This window comes from Pollachius pollachius, assembly GCF_949987615.1.
Source record: "Pollachius pollachius genome assembly, chromosome: 3".
Classification (NCBI taxonomy): Eukaryota; Metazoa; Chordata; class Actinopteri; order Gadiformes; family Gadidae; genus Pollachius; species Pollachius pollachius.
Genome location: NC_136936.1, coordinates 39,497,560 through 39,515,272, shown reverse-complemented (window position 1 = coordinate 39,515,272; position 17,713 = coordinate 39,497,560). Strand labels below are relative to the sequence as shown.

At 49.3% G+C, this 17,713-nt stretch overlaps 1 protein-coding gene across 1 annotated transcript in view; it reads right to left on the bottom strand.

The window, feature by feature from the left end:
• Window positions 1-426: 426 nt before the first annotated feature.
• Window positions 427-17,713, bottom strand: part of vwa8 (von Willebrand factor A domain containing 8) — a 63,097-nt gene continuing 45,810 nt past the window's right edge. Inside the window, exons 38-45 of the mRNA XM_079732009.1 lie at window positions 14,774-14,882; window positions 14,046-14,202; window positions 10,690-10,798; window positions 8,046-8,171; window positions 6,256-6,414; window positions 4,848-4,946; window positions 3,798-4,036; window positions 427-1,847 (exon numbers count right to left, since the gene is read on the bottom strand). Coding sequence (XP_079588135.1) covers window positions 1,739-1,847; window positions 3,798-4,036; window positions 4,848-4,946; window positions 6,256-6,414; window positions 8,046-8,171; window positions 10,690-10,798; window positions 14,046-14,202; window positions 14,774-14,882 — 1,107 coding nt within the window. The 3' untranslated portion in view covers window positions 427-1,738. The remainder of the gene's footprint in view (window positions 1,848-3,797; window positions 4,037-4,847; window positions 4,947-6,255; window positions 6,415-8,045; window positions 8,172-10,689; window positions 10,799-14,045; window positions 14,203-14,773; window positions 14,883-17,713) is intronic.

Sequence of the window (17,713 nt, the reverse complement as noted above, 5' to 3'; positions counted from 1 at the left end):
TTCTAGTAAATGGACTTCATTACAAGAAAATGGCACTACCAGTTCCCCTTCACACACACCCCCGTGATATGACACAGGTACTCAACAATCATGACCCATGACAACATTCGAGTGATACTCAAGTGTGTTGTTCCGTGTGAATTGGTGTCGCAAAGGATTCTGACTTAAACGTGATGACATCAGACAGGGGGGAATGATTTTTTCAATTGCAAATACCATTATACCATGATAATACCCCATAAATAATATACAATACTACTATCCCAAGATATTCCAGAAGGCCCATAAAACAATTGCCAGGTATATTGCTTTATAGTGCTTTGCAAATGATAACAAATTGACTTTAAAAAGTTAGGAAAGTTTCATTTGTATACTGTTTATTTTTATTCATTGTTTTGTACATATTAAAAACATAATTACAGGGTACTTAAATAACAAACTCAATGTCAGACAATGAAGGCCCTAAATAAAAATGTGTAACAAAATATCACAACGGTTTAAAACAGAGAACGGAGAATATGATTTTTTCCTTCACAAACATACCCCAAATGACAAATTATGGTCAATTTCGAATTGTTATGCTTTTAAACATACAAAGGGGTGGAAAAACATTTCCCACGATAAAGGAAGAGAACTCTGCAGGCAAACAGACGGAGACGTCTCACAGACCTCTTCTTCAGATCCAAGCGGCACTGAGAGAAGGTAAACCTCTTCTTACAGACATGACCCTGCCACCTCACACAACGCCTCACCCAAATCTGCCTCGCAATAGTGGACGATTGCTGTCGCAGTAGGTGGTATATAGGTCTGTGTGTGTGTGTGTGTGTGTAGGGGTAGAGAAGGGGGGGTCGACAGAAACCACAGCTGAGATTCCCTGCAGGACTGAGGCAAGCACAAGGCGTCACGGTTCCACTCAGGAAGGAAAGGCCTGCGCTTGTTGACAGGGAAGGAGTAGAAGAGAGCGCACACAAACCCCCCCCCCACACACACACACACACACACATGTGGGCAACAGCACACACTGACACTAGCACACACACCACAGGGGGGGTTGTGCAACGGCGTCTGCCTATATTGAGCATGTGCAGTCAGGTGGGAAATTCCCCAGGACGCAAACCCAGCATTCCAGGGGGGAGCGACGGGGACGCTGGCCGGCCCGTCTGAATCCGAGTCAGGTGGCACCTCTGTGACAGCGCTCCTCTCTGCTGTGAGCTGGGAATATTTCGGTTTCAGACCCGGGAGGGGGGGGGGAATTTGACAGGAAGTGTCCAAAAACAAAATAACCCAGCTGGAGCGGCCAGTTTCAATTCCTCTCTCACCCCACCCCCTCACCCATTCCCTAAACCGACATCCTTCCAACCTGTCCCTTCTCTATCGAAACTAAAGACAGTTCCTCAGAGCGCTACCTTGGTCATAGTAGCGTCTTCATAACATCCCCTGTAACAAGGCTGACGTTTTCTCACTCAACGCATGTTCAGGCCTCCTCCTCTCTCTGCCGCTACTATCAGCCCTCTGAACATTAGAATGGATGCTGAGAAAAGCAACTGTTTCCCCTCTTGGTTTGAGGTTTGGAACAATGAGAGTGGGTGAGGGACACACTGGGAGAAGATTTTCTCTCTATCCGCTTTAAAGCCGGCCAGCATCGTTCTTGTGTGCTTGTGTGTGTGTGGGTGTTTGTGATGGTGTGTATCCGTGTGTGTTTTTGTGTGTGTGTGTGCCTCGTGTCCCCGTGTCGGGTTCAGGCACTGGACAACATGGTGGAGGTGAAGATCTGCTGCAGGATCTGTGGGATCTGCTTGGTGTCCATGGCGACGAAGGATCTTCCCGCCGGCAGGGTCTTCTGTAGTCTGCAGAAACAAACAGCCCAAAACAGAAAAAAAGGTTTAGGACAGAATGTACGGGACTAAAAAGAAACGTGGACAATGAGATATTGTCAGGGCGAGAAGAAAGAGAGAAGCTGTGTGCAGCACCAGATCTGGCTCGAAGCAGCAGATCTGCTCATGGAAAGAGGAGTCGATGCAGAGAGTGGGGACGGGGACAATGTCTGTCATTGACTTGGAGCTCTGGGGCCCACATCGAACCCTGAGCCTAGCTGTTCAACCCGGCCACTGGCCCTCCTCACCAATAACTCGGAACGGTTTGTAGCGCACGCATTTTAACCAAGTGTCAATCCATGAGGTCCCTCAAGTCTTGGCAATGTGGAAAAGATACCCGTCTTTACTTTCTATTCAGAGGTGTGTGCGTGCTTTCTAGGTAGAGGTGACGCTGTCTTGCGTCATACTTAACTATATTTATCCAATATATATAGAGATATTCTTTCCATGCAGGTCATTGTGAACGGTGCATTCCCTGTTTAAACATGTGGTGTTGAAAACCATAAGTCATACATGGTTAATGTGTGTCTATCCCTGGCCTCTGTAGTTACACTGTAATGGTTTAGGCAGCATTCAAGAGGTCACATTTTTCATTCTTCTCCTGCTATCTTTACCTCTCCCTCTCCCTCTCCCCCTCTCATTACCTCGCTCTCTCCCTCCTTCTCTCTCCCCCCCCTCTCTCTCCCCCCCTCTCTCTCTCTCTCTCCCCCCCCTCTCTTTCTCTCTCTCTCTCTCTCTCTCTCTCTCTCTCTCTCACACACACACAGTTGTCACTCTGCAGCTCTGATCTCTAAGGGGGCCAGTCCACTCAGCCTTTCAGCTTGTGAATGAGGACACGCGTGGTCTAGCAGGCCGCCACGGAGAAGCGCCAGCGCCCAGCGGCCCTGGGACCTTAAGGGCCCGAGGCAGGAGGCAGGAGAGGAGGGGGATAAAGAAAGGTGTACTTAACCCCCTCTTTGTCCTGGCTGCAGAAGCCTCGGACTTAAACTGGGATTGGACTACAAAGGCGTTTACAAAAGAGGCGTGAGCAGGTCTCAGCGGCTCTAAGTGGCCTCTGTTTTACCGGATCAGGGCCCTGCTTTGCTGCGGTGGTGCTCACATGCTGCCAGTTAGCTGTGACAAGAGGAACAGCCTCAGCAGCCAGGCACTTCAATATCAGAGAACAACAAGTCGGAATGGCCGGTTTTCCACTGAAAACCTGTCCTCCAGCGCTTAGTGTTTACATCACTTATATCGTGTTCTTCTTAGGTCGGTTATTGGTTCTCTTTCTGTTCGTCATCGTCTCAGCGTGATCCTGTCTCTGTCTCTGTGTCCCGACGGCACACATCTGCATCTGATCATGTGCTGTTGTTGTTACTTACACTGAATACCCTGTTTCCTTATTGTCCGAAAGGTTTTCTGCTCCCCATTGAACTCAACAAATCCCTTAAAGGGGAACTGTTGTGTTCCACTATTTTGTTTCTCTGAGAGACCACTGCCTCACTCGCATGTTGCGTCATGGGAAATAGCAGAGAACAACTATATTTCCTTTTCCCCCCAAACGCAGAAACGTTGCTAAGATTAAAGGTCCCATATTATACCACAAGGGGTGAGTGTGATTAGCCGTTACAAGAATTCTTGAAATTCTGCCTCTGCTGACATCACAAATGGGCGTGTCCAGTGTCCACCTAGAAGTATGACGGATAGATGAGCAACGTTTGCTACAGTCCACTGGGTAGGTCTGGTGGACTCATCTAGCCATCACGCATCCTGGTGCCCACTTGTGATGTCAAAAGAGGCCGATTTCCAAAACGGCTTGTAACGGCTAATCACTCTCACACCTGTTATAAAATGCCACCTTTAAACACACACACACACACACACACACACACACACACACACACACAAACACTCTCTGGACCAACAGCCCCGCCGATATCTCACCTCTCGGCCTGGTCGCCCAGGGAGCCTATGAAGATGGCGAAGGCGTTGACCCCGGGGTCGGAGGTCAGGGCCTGGGCGAAGCGCTCCGGCTGGATGCCGTAGCGCTCCAGGTTGGCGTCGCTCAGCACCACCACGAAGCGCTCGTCCGCCTCCTCCCGGGCCAGCTCCCGCACCGCCGCCTGGGCGCCCTCCAGGGTGTAGTCGCCGCTCATGCAGAACTGGGCGTGGGCGTGCATGGTCTGATGGAGTGGGAGGGAGGGAGGGGGAGAGGGGGGGAGGGGGGGAGGTAGAGGTAAAGGGAGAGGAGGGGGAGGGAGGGAGGGAGGGAGGGAGGGAGAGAGGTAGGAAGGGAGGGGGAGAGAGGGAGAGAGGTAGAAAGGGAGGGTCAGGGAGGGAGAGAGGGAGAGGGAGGGAGATAGGAGTGAGGGAGGGAGGGAGAGGTAGGGAGAGAGGGGGAGGGAGGGAGGGAGAGAGGTAGGAAGGGAGGGGGAGAGAGGGAGAGAGGTAGAAAGGGAGGGGGATGGAGGGAGAGAGAGGGAGGGAGATAGGAGTGAGGGAGGGAGGGAGAGGTAGGGAGAGAGGGAGAGAAATAGGAAGGGAGGGTCAGGGAGGGAGAGAGGGAGAGGGAGAGCGGTAGGGAGGGAGGGAGAGAGAGATTGAGTGAAGCAGAGAAATAAAGAGCGATAGAGAAAGAGACAGAAGGGAGCGATTAAAAGAGGGGGGGAGAGAGGGCGAGAGAGGTATAAAGGGGTTTAAGTTTAAAGTTTAGATTAAATAAATAAATAATTCAGGGCTAAATGATTTTTCTTTTATGAATAAATAAACAAGAGATAAAATAGAGCCAATGGAAATATAAAAAGATCCAAATGATTGAAAGCACTTGAAGAACCACATTATACTGTATTAATTCAAGTCCAGCCACTGGCATGAAAATGGCAGTAAACGATGGCTATGAAACGTGTGTAAAATCACGGGTGTGGGTGAATGAGTGACCACATGAGGGCAATGCGATGTGACCGACAGGGTGTACCGACGACAGCTAACCCACACCTTAAGAACCTTCAGCCTCTCCTTGTCGTTCTTGGGCACCTTGTCGGCCCGGACCAGCTCGATGTCGCAGCCGTCGCCCGAGTGCCCCACGATGTCGTACTGAGGGAGGGAAAGGTCAAAGGTCAACTCAAGGTCATATATTAGATCACACAGATCACAAAAGGCGCTTCAAACGAGGGGCCTTCTGATGCCCCCACACCAAGACTTTGATTGGACACGAGCCCCCCCCCCCCCTGACTGCTCTCCCTCTGGGACAAAAAAATAAACATTATAAAGGAATGCGAAACTGAACACGTGCACTATGGTCTTTTGAAAGGCAAGATAAAAAATAGAAATGCTAAATGAAGCGCAATGCAAAGCTCCCCCCCCACTTACTCAGCAGGGGTGAAGACTGGAATGTGATGGGAGCGGCCAACACTGGACCACATTACAAGGGTTGACACCAGGACGCCTCCTCTGAGCCAACCCTCCCACCCCCACACCATCAGGCACCAGCGGGAGCCTTCCTTAACCCCTGGTGGCACCTTGTTGTGGATTAGCATTCTATCCTGTGCGCCTCTTCCTAGCGACCTAGCTTACATCATGCTGTAAAATAACTCTGTTTTGGGCTATTTCTGTGGCTGGCCACTGCTATAGTTATATTGCGGTTATTTCGGACAAGGTTGTGTCACCCGTGGCCTGGGTTTAAAGTACGCGACGGTGTGTCTCGTGTGGGTGACTCTGGGGAAAGGGGTCTGGCCCAGAGGGAGGGAGGAACGCCTGAATGTGTCCTAATAAAAGGAGGTCATGTAATTAATACACATGTTATGTGGAGCACCGTCTCTGCCGGGGAAGGTGTATGTGTACATGTCAATACTACACATGCTCCAATAACCCAAAGAGCACAAGTGTGTGTTTGCGAGAGCGGGTACTTAACGATTGACATTCACGTGTGTGTGTGCGTGTGTGTGTGTGTGTGTGTGTGTGTGTGTGTGTGTGTGTGTGTGTGACACTGATACCGATCACTAGTACTGGTGGCTACAGCGTCCCGTCCCCCCCAGGGGCCACGATGTCTGTCTCTATGCAAGCTTTGCCTCGCCTTACAGCTATCTCTCTCCCTCCACTCATCTCTATGTTTATCCTTCTTCTTCTTCTTCTGCTCCCCTGTCCGGATCTCTTTCAGATCTGGCTCTGGGCTCCTTCTTTATTTTTACTTTATCGCTTTGCTGCGTCTTTCCCCGTTCACCTATTCCTGGGTCCCGATGAAGGGTGTGTGTCTGTTGGTGTGCGTGTGTGTATGCATTCGCTTGCATAAAAAAACCGACATTCATTCCTTCATTCAGTTTCCCAACCAAATGGACACGAAGCCCAATTGGAAGGAATCCGCTGATGGCCACCTCGGTCAGTCCCCCCCGGGGGTCCTGCTGACCTTGAACTTGTGCTCGTAGCTCTCCAGCGCCTCCATCACCATGCACACCGCCTCCATGGAGCGCTCCAGCCGGCCGTCCAGCCCGTTGAAGCGGTACATGCTGCCCGACACGTCCGCCAGCACGCGTAGTCGCTTGGGCTTCTGCTGGGGGCTGCCCAGCTGCACGCCGCCGACAGGGAGACAGGGGGGCAAACATCAGAGCATCACTGGGGGACTGTGTGTGTGTGTGTGTGTGTGTGTGTGTGTGTGTGTGTGTGTGTGTGTGTGTGTGTGTGTGTGTGTGCGTGCGTGCGTGTGTGTGTGTGTGTAGTGGCTTCAATCAGCCTCACCTGGCCCCCCGAGTCAGACGGAATGGACTCTGGGGCTGGGGCAGCTTGCACAGCTGTTGCACATTGAGTAATCAGTGGGCACATGTTAGCTAAAGGTCCCATATTATCGGCCTCTTCGGACATCCCAAGTAGGCATGTCCACCTAGATGTGTGTTGGATAGATCAGTCTACCGGCCAACCCAGTGGACTATAGCAAACTTTGCTCATCTAGATGGCCACGCCCATTTGTGACGTGAGACGAGGCGGGTTTTCAAAACGGCTTGTAACGGCTAATCACACTCACACCTGGTGGCATAATGTGTCACCTTTTGGCATTGGAATCCTTGGTGGCTGCCACCCTCCACCTATGTGAGTTTTACTGGGCTCCCCCACACAAGGATGCATGATTGTGGTGTTGGAAGGCGGTTTACTGTTAAGTTTCAAGATTATGATAAATGACGATGGTGATCCACGCTGCCATGCAAAAGATCTCTCCTGAGTGTGCGTGGTGGCAGCCGGTTTAAGCTGTGCTCAGTGGTTACTCAATGTGCAGGGTCGCTCAGCCTCACCCCGCTCCAGAGTCCAATCCGTCTGACTCAGGGCCAGGGGAGGCTGCTTACACTAACAATCATCCACACACACACACTCCCACAGTCGCCTACAATAGGTGATAGGTTCAAGTAATTTCAGAAAAAGGTTACCTATTACACCTCTTAACTATGACGGGGTGAGGAGGTATTTCTGTGGTCTCGCGAATGTGGTCATCCCAGGTACTGCGAGTTATAAGTTATATAATGTGATATATTTAGACACCTTCAAGGTGGAAGGTCTCAAAGAAGGGGCGGAACTCAAGAGGTTAATGGGCGGGTAGGGGTTAAGGCATCTTGCTCAAGGACGCCTACAGGCGTGCTGTGAACATTGGGGTTTGACCACAGTACCTTTGGGCTTGGAAGGATTGAAAGGACTTCATCACCGTCCATATAAATCAATAAAAATAAAGGAGAGCATGTGAGAATTAATGATTTGATCAATAAATCCTGGCAACCATTAACCACAGCTGAGGCGGGACGTAGAGTTGATTGTGATTCATTATATTCCCCCGAGTGTCTGAGACCAGGCTTGTAGGAACACACTGTAATCATACCTCTGTGGACCATTTTAGATTTCAGAGCAAAACCAAAAGTATGCAAAGCGCTGAGCTAAATGAGGTAGCAACAACACGACATGAATACTTTGGTTTGGGTGTGAGTGTACGAGCGTATACGATAATTGTGGGAACCGTGTCCATAGTGTGTGTCTGTGTATGTTTGTGTCGAAGCACAAGTCACAGTAATGCAAAGGGGGGGGCTCCAAAAAAGAGTTAAAGGGTTAACCTTAAAAGAAACCTTTAAGAACCTTTCATCTTATGTATACATCATTTTGGAGACACACATGTGCGCCACACACACACACACACACACACACACACACACACACACCTACCTCAGGGTCCAGCTCTGCTCTGCGTTTGTATATAGCCTTCTCCCCCGTCAGTCCGTCTATTATCTTGGCGTCGTCCAGTTCTCCCAGTGCCTGGTTTTTCAACCACTGCCGCTCCTTTCCCTTGGCCTGCCCCACACACACAAAAACACAGACACACACACAATCCTCAGTCGTGAAAATACATCAATATACATGACCTGTGGTCAGCCGGCGCAATGGCTGACAAAAGACACACGTGAACCATCCAGGCACCACTTTCTGAATTTCCCTTTCAACAGCAGAGTAAAGTAAAGAAGGAAGCAAAACCCTGGCATGGGGAAGACCTGGATGGGGCCCTGGAAGGGGCCCCGTAGTGCTGAGGCCTCTAGCTGTTTAGGGTTACATTTATATAAGGTAGGAATTGCCCTACATTCCACTTTTCTATTGACCCTTCCTGGAAGCACGGACAGGACTCAAACCAGAGCCCATTTAGGGTTCCCTCACTCCAGTGGATAATAAATAAATCCCAACTCTTGACGCCTGTATTCCGGTAGGACACGACACTGACGGTGGCATTCCGGTGCTTGATTTTTAACTTATCATGACGCACGTTTACATACCAGTTAACACAGGTCACTGATATTTTTCAAACACACACACACACACATAAACAAACTACCACACAATGTACAAATGTGTCAGGAGCACTTCCCATCGCGGTGACAGCTGAAACAATGGTCCTACTTCCCAGGCACGTTTGCAATGCACACTTGTCGGAGGATCTGTGTGTATGGGTCTGTTTGTATGTGTGTGTGTGTGTGTGTGTGTGTGTTTGTGTGTGTGTGTGTGAGATCGTGATGTCACTGCTGAGGTCACAGTTAGGGATGATTATGAACAAGTAGTACATATAACGAGTAAAAACAAGCACATGTAAACACAGACATAAACACATACACACACACTGCTGCAGAAATGCTAACCTACGTAAGAATTTATCAAAAGGTTGACAGAGATACAGTGCATATATAGATAGGACAAGCTCCACTGTAAAGCCAAGTCAAGTCAACCACATTTGCATTTGCATAGCACTTTATAACAGTTACAGCCTCACAGGGCTTAACAGGCCACATGTTATGCCCCTCGCCTAACCATAGCCCCCAAAAGAGCAAGAAAAAACTCCCTAAATGCTCAGCCTTGAGAAGGAATGCAGACAGAGGGATCCCTCTTTCCAGGAATCCTGATGCGTGGAAACGGTGCCATCGATACATAACTAGCAGGATGGTAAAAGGCTCTTTCTTTAAACGCCTTAGGGGGAGTCCCGTGTTTGTATCTGGCAACCCAGGCTGTTGTCGAAGGGTAATCAGTGAGCAGGATTTCCCCCGGGGGGTGGAGGGTGGACCGCTGGATGCAACAAACCCGGAGCGGCACTTTACCTCCCAACTACGATGTGTGCTTGTTTTGTTTTGGTGCGTCTGCTGCGTGACTGGTGGTGTGGGTGAATGGGTGCCTTTGCGTGTGAGTACAATACGTGAGTTGAAGTTCAAAGCAGTCCCTTTAAATAGGAGGTCGGGGGGGGGGGGGGGGGGGAGACATGATTTAAGGAGTGTTTAGCCCGCTACGAGCGCTGTAATCCCACTCCGTGTCGAAAGGGGGGCGTACCAGGTGCGTGGGCGGGGGGTGGGCCGGGGTCGCTGGGTAAGTGATGGCGTTAGCCGTGCGCTCAGGCTTAGAGCCAAGTGGGGCATTGTTGAACACCTGGATTGAGAACACGAGCATGTACACACATGCACGTGTACTGAACGAGTGACATCGTACTCACACACAACACAAACACACACACACACACATACATTAACAACCCAGCGCTGGTGCACATACACTCCCACACCGTCACGTGTGCCAGCAGTAAACATGGCAGCCTCACACCTGGACGAGGAGATAATAGACTGAGGCCTGGTGGGCTCTGTAATCATATTCACATGCAGCATTATTTTCCATACAAACACACAGACACACACAGAGGCACACACACACACAAATTGGCAATTGGAGGACATCACATCCTGCCTACTAAACAACCACACCCAGAACCCAGGGATATTTATACAATGTTCAGCCAATCAGGTGGCTCCATGGGGGACAGAGCGCACCCCCCCCCCCTCTTGAGTAATGCGTAGGGAGTAGTTCGAAGTTGAACACATTGTTGTCTAATAATCAGGGATGAGATGTCAGGACAGATTGTACTGTCCAGCAGAGTCCAGATGGGTCCTTTATGTCAGCTGGAGATATTTCTCCAGTCTTCTCTGGGCCATAACCTCTCAGTTCATTCTTCTTATTATTTCAGAGCAAGAAATGCGCACATCTGCAGAATGCTTATCTTTGATTTAAGTACAAACTCAAATAAAAAATGGAGCATTGATCAACATCTTTGTATGTCAAATGCGTGACTTTGAATCTCAATGAGACTTTACCAGCCATTAAGAGTGACTTTCCTCATTCAACGTGTTATTTATCATATTCAAAAACATAATGATTGACTTCAGTTTGTCTAGTCCTTTATCTCTTTGTTCTCTCTCTCTCTCTCTGAAAGCCCCCCCCCCCCCCCCCCCGCCCCGACACACACACACACACACACACACACACACACACACACACACACACACACCTGTAGGCTGTCGAGGATGATTCGGAGGGACTGCACTTGTCTTCTCACCGCCAGTGAGAAGCGTTCGTATGTGGTGGCATCGTACTCACTCATATTGATCTCCTTTAACCTGGGAGAGAGAGGGGGAGAGAGAGAGAGTGAGAGAGTTAGAGAGAGAGAGAGAAGGAGAGAAAGAGAGAAACATAAAAATGATCTATGCATTTGCCTTTACTGTCTTGGTTTGAATTTGAAAGACAGACGGAAAGATCGAAAGCAAGGGAAGGATTTTTTTTCCAGGAACTCAGTAAACCTGTGAAAGAACAAGGTGTTGTTAAAAATGAACCAGTGACACCAATGAATGTGTGTTTGTGTGTGCGAGTGATACACAGGTGTCGGTCCCAAGGTAAAATAATGTTTATAATCCCATGTGTGATTATCATCCGTCTTTTGCTACATTCACCATCTCTCACCCGCACAACCACACAAAGACACACACATGCAAACACAGACACACTCACTCACAGACACACAAAGCATTAATCTATAAAATAAGGGTTGAAGAAAGACCTGCTACACCCAAGAGAGATCGGTGTGTGTTGTTAAAATAAATGAACCAGTGACATCAATAAATGTGTGTGTATGTGTGTGTGTGTGTGTTTGTGCCTGCGTGAGTGTGTGTGTATGTGTTTGTGTGATCCCCAGGTGTTAGAAGTAATCTACAGTGGGATTATGGGATGGATGTGTCATGACATGAAGCAGGTCAGCATCTGTATGCCTGTGCCTGTGTGTGTGTGTGGAGTGATAAGGGTTGGATGTGTAGACTGCACCTTCATCAGCCATGCAATCAGACATACTGACATAGACACACACACACACACACACCCGTATAATCTTGCCGCTGTCTAACAGGTGGCTGTGAGTTTATTCACAGTTCAGTAGAGACACCAATCACCTGTCAACTCTGCTGTGAGGAATACATTTTGTATTTATTTTTCAATGAGTCAATGTAACTGTACAACCACCTCAATGATTAAGTGCTACAAATGTGAGTTTGAATAGCTAGCAACCATGGTATTAAGTCACAATAAACTTTGATCTTAGTTATAGCATTAAATATTAATATATAGACTGAAGTCTTATGATACCACTAACACACATGCTGTTTCCATTGGGAATCGTGCACCTTTTCATTCACACGTTTTTCTCGTTCTTACTTCAACTCCACTTACAAAGGCCAGCCTAGTAATGTGACTTTCTGAGCTTTCTCTATGTGTGTGTGTGTGTGTGTGTGTGTGTGTGTGTGTGTGTGTGTGTGTGTGTGTGTGTGTGAATCAAAGAAAAGGGACTGGACAGCTACCAAGACTATTCTTTTTCTGAAGATTCCAGGACGTTCAGTTCCAGGAGACAGAGGCAGAGAGCGAGAGCGAAAGAGATAGAGGGAGAGTGAGAGAGACGGGAAGAGAGACAACAGAGAGAGACAGACAAGGAGACAGAGACGTAGAGCTTGGCCTGAATGAGAAGTGGTCATGAAGCCGGATTCGGTGAAGTGAAAGCTGGCATCAGGACCAAGTTAGAAACAGAAGCAGAACCAAAGCCTTCACCAGAGACCCAGACAGAATATGTGAGTGAGTGTGTGTGTGAGAAGGAATGTTATTTTGTAGAAGATGTCTGCAGTGTGAATGCGTGCGACTGTCTGTGTCCATGTGTGTCTGTGTGTGTGAGTGTGGGTGCGTGTATCAGGACTTTACGATGTGAATGACACCATCCCCTTAAGCGAAGTAAAGAGCTGTACCGCGGACAGAGTGCCTGACACAGAGCAGAGCGCCTCTGATTGGTGTCTTCATCATTAGAACACAACGTGCCTGCCGGGTGCCTTGTCTGACCTGTCAGGGGGAAGAGGCTGGCAGTTACCTGGAGGCAGAACCACATCTCTGCATGTAGCTACAGGACGGAGCCAGCCTCTGGAGCTCCACACAGACAGACACACAGACAGAGAGGCAGGCAGGCGGACGGACAGACTGATTTTGCCGTTTGTTTGTTGATCTAGAATGTACTTGGTGGGTGATGTTGAACGACAGAAAGAAGAAATGGCTGAAAGAGGGGAGGAGAGACAGTTGAGTAGTGGTTGGGAGTGAACGGTTGGGGTGGAGGGCACAGAGTAGAGAGGCAGATATGGAGGAGAGAGAGAGAGATAAGGAAACTGAAGGAGCGAGCGGGAGAGAGAGAGAGAGAGATAGGGCAAGCAGAGATGAAGTGTGGAGACAGATAATGAAAGGGAGATGAGAAGGGCAGCTGCCAGGTCAATGTGAAAGCACTCAGTGTTGCAGGACGGTACATGGGAACGTTTAGGAGAGAAAAGAGAAGAGAGTCGGAGGAGGAGGAGGAGGAGGAGGAGGGAGGGGAGACGGCCAGTGGAAAACGGAGAGGAACTAGTGAAGAGAAGAGCGACTGTTTGAACAGAGAAAGCCTTCATGGTGGGAGCTGTTGAAAGGGATGCCCTCTCCACCCCTAGCAGCCTGGAACACACACACACGAAGTGATGCACATATGAGGGCACGCACATACCAGCGCACACACGCACACACACACACACACACACACACACACACACACAAACACTCTCTTAGACACACATACACACACACACGCATTGACACACACCTGTTCCGCATTATTCAGATCGCAGTTCGTTGCAGAGGAAAGGACTCCAGAGGAGAAGGAGGATGCATTTTTTTTTATAATAGGGTGCCAACCTATCCCCGACACATCTGCACACCTCCACAGGCTCAACACCACGAGGAGCGGAGCGCCCTGGTCCCTCTCCCCACCCCTGGGTTAGGGTTACATTAGGGGTCCCCTGCCCCCGACCTCTGGGGCCGAGCTTTAAGAAGGGGTCATCCAGGGAGAAGGGTTCTGTTAACAGCGTGAGGCGACTGCCAGGTATTTGGATTTCACTGCCACTGCACAGTCCGATGAGTGAGTCCAACGCAGCCAAGCACACTCGCTATTATGGATGAGTCTGGCAGATGGTCCAACGCACGGCAATAGGAGTTCCGCATATTTTTGTCCAATGTAGCCAAGAAGTCATGCACACTTGGTCTTGGAATAAGTCTATGTCTGATGTTTACACTCACGCCCGCCTTTACTTATAAACTAATCACACACATTGTTCTCATTGCCGTCACCTGTGGCGATCTCTAGAAGTAATAGAATCCTGGCGGAGCAAGAAGTGTCGAAAAGAAGGTATGCGTTGGTTCATATTCTCCGCAATAACGTCATCTCGTGCAGACTTATTTTCCACAAGAAGCATGCTGCCTGTTTTAGAGTGAGAGGTTAGGGATGGCGCTACTGTGCTGTGATTGGTCGGCCAGGCCCACCTCTCCTTGAAGGCCTTCTCGCCCATCTCGCGCGCCGCCTTGCGCACGTCCTCGGGCACCGAGTCCTTCTCGGCCTGGGACAGCTGGTGCACCTTGTGGCCGGCGTCCAGCCGGTAAGGACCCCCCTTGCCCCCCAGGCCCGCCGTGTCTCTGCCTCCTGCAGGAAGACGAGAGGGGGAAGAGAAGGTGGAGGGAAGGTGGAGGAGGACATTGTGGAGGAGGAGAGGGTGGAGGTTGAGAAGAAAGTGGAGGAGGAGACGAAGGAGGTTGGGGAGAAAATGGAGGAGGAGAGGATGGAGGTTGAGGAGAAAATGGAGGAGGAGAGGTTGGAGGAGGATAGGGTAGAGGTTGAGGGGAAGGTGGAGGGGGAGAGGGTGGAGGTTGAGGAGAAGATGGAGGGGGAGAGGTTGGAGGAGGATAGGGTAGAGGTTGAGGGGAAGGTGGAGGGGGAGAGGGTGGAGGTTGAGGAGAAGATGGAGGGGGAGAAGGAAGATGTGAAGGAGGAAGAAGTGTGGAGAGGACAAAGAAGTGATGATTCAACGACAGGTTCACATGTCCCAAGAATCAGTGCATCAGCCAACTCTTTGTACGTCGACGCCTACTTGGCTCAAACACTGATTCCGATTCGACATGTAATGTTGTGATTGTGATTTTTGCATTTCAACTGGATACAGCTGCCCTTATTTTCATTGAAACAACCTTTACCCACAAAAGTCACAGGTACCCACCGGTGCCCCCGGCCCACTGGTTCCCCCCCACGTGGGGAGCGTTCTTGGCGTCAATCTTTCCATGTTTTGGGCCGCTGACATCAAGACCACTGTCCCTCTGGACCGTTATCTGAGAGAGAGAGAGAGAGAGAGAGAGAGAGAGAGAGAGAGAGAGAGAGAGAGAGAGAGAGAGAGAGGAGTAGTCTGATTAACTCGACTGCTTAAACACATTTAATTTAGCTAAATATTGTATTTTTAGAAAAAGTATTAAGTGTAATTATCTTGTATCCTAGTTGTATGCTATTTGACTTTTGGTGCTTAGGCAATGCAAATGTACGTTTTTCTTGCCCATGAATCCCTTTGAATAGAGAGAGAGAGAGAATGGGGGGAGGGGTTATGATGAAATGTGATTTAAACAATGGATGAATACACAGTTGGGACTAAATGTTTCCTGCTCATGCCCCCCCCCCCCCAAACCCCCCTATGCTTATCATCTGTGTGTGTCTGCATATCAGATTACTCCCTGGTCATGTGACCCTGGCTTCCGCTCCGGCTCCTGGGGGTGATCTATTGTTCCCACAGAACAAAGCATGCTTCCCAGGAACGCCAAACTCAAACTGAAGACCACCATTTATAACAAAAAGTATCTCATGGGATGTCTTTGTTCATCTTCTTGTCGTCACACACGCACACACACGTACACACACGTACACACACACACACACACACAGTTTCTCCAGTGTTGCCTCCTCAATGGACCCCCTACAGTCCTTCCAGCACAGGACCTCTATCAGATGTTGGGGAGACCACCATGGAAAACAGTGAGTGAGTCAGAGAGAGAGGTCCAGCGGTAATAGGGGGGTTGCCGTGGTTAATCTCTTTCTCTCACACACACACACACACACACACACACACACACACACACACACACACACACACACACACACACACACACACACACACACACAGAAGCCTCCTCTAAGCCAAGATCAGCACGCTGGCTCACACGAAGAGCAGGCAGTTGGCCAGAGTCTGGCATGAGGCATGGAGTGTGTGTGGGAGAGGAGAGGGTAGAGAGAGAGAGTAACGGGAGTGTAGAGAGAGTAGAGCGAGAGAAAGAGAGAGACTGTGAGTGTGTGTGTGTGTGTGTATGTGAGCGTGTGAATGTAAAGGTGTGCGTGTGTGTGTGTAGCATTCCCTGCTGTGACGTATAGTCTTACATAGGAATTGAAAGGAGGGGGTGTCATGTGATGGCGCAAGGGAGTTGGGCAACACCAGATCCATAGATCTGGTGCTGTTGTTGTTTGACTGTGTTCTGCCTGCATCATGGTAACAGGCTAGCAGACAGTGTTCTGACTGCATCATGGTAACAGGCTAGCAGACAGTGTTCTGACTGCATCATGGTAACAGGCTGTTGGTACGGAGACATATCTGCCAGCAGCAGGAGACACTGAGACCACTCCCTCTGCTGCCCACAACTTGATCTCATTCACACACACACACACACACACACACACACGCACACACACGCACACACACACACACACACACACACAGCTGTAGGGTAATGCTATGGACTAATATACATTTAGTTCAATGTAGTTAAGTCTTCATTAAGTCTTCATTAAATCTCTCTCTCTCTCTGTTCACACAGGAGCTGGACAAGTGCTGAGCCAGCAGAGATTTCTACTTTAGATTAGGAAGGAGATAGGGATTACGAGTGGATTATACTGACAGAGGTTACATTTGAAGGCCTCTGTCCAGTTTTTTGCTGCTCGCCTGAAGATCTAGCTGGTTATAAGCACAGGCACATGGTGTTTGACCTCATTGCATGTTTAGATGATAAGATTATTATTGTTTCATTTAACCTTTATTAAAACAGCTTTGCCTCATTGCATCTATTTTGCAAGAGAGACCTGATAACAAAACAATACTTAAACTAGTGCACGACACACATCTACACACACACAAGCACGCACCTACACACAGGCAGACACTTTTGCTCACTTTGAACTCAGCTGTGCCTGCTGTTCGGCAATTAGGATGAAGAATCAAGGTCTTCGTTTACATTTAATCAGCGACAAAACCAACATGACAAAGCCCCCCATTGACACAGCTGGAACACACACAAACACACACACACACACACACACACACACACACACACACACACACACACACACACACACACACACACACACACAGTCATGTAAATGGACAGATTTGCATGGCCGAGTCATTGTTGTGTATGACTTCCTCATGTATGGCTATTAATTAATAGTCTGATTACAGACAAGGCAAAATCTGGGTTCCGTTTCCTTCGCTTCATATTATTTTCCAACCAATCACGTTGCTGGACCAATCATGTTGCTGCATAAAAAACAGGACAAAGCTCTTAGGCCAATTACAGTTTCTGGTTTCCGTTGCAGGCTCTGCACCATCTTCCCCCAGAGGTTTTGTCATAATCTAGTAGATTATGACCAAAGTGATCCAAAGTGACTGTGTGTGTGTGATTATGAGACCTCATGTGTGTGTCCAAGAGTGCTAACAGTGTTAACCCCTCTGTAACCAGAGAGAAAGCCACGTGTCACGGTGCCCTGGGTGTAAGGGGTCAGAGGTCACCGACGGACGTCACTGCACACTTTAAGGGGCTCACCTCTGTTCCGCGGCCCTGCTCCCATTACACTTCCATACCTGCGTGATGCATCCCACGGGAAGGAAATAACCGAGGGGCTCACCTCCCATTGCATACCTGCGCCATGTAAGGAAAGGTGTGCACAGATAGATGGATGTAATGCACGACTAGGGTCTTCAAAGGCTCACACCGGGCTAGACATAGCTCGCTGACGGTCGCACGCACGTCATCACCAGACGTTGAATGGGAAGGTTTCTATTCTGGGTCGGCCATCCCGGCTGCGTGGAGGCATACCAGCGCCTCACGCAGAGCCTGAGCAACACAGT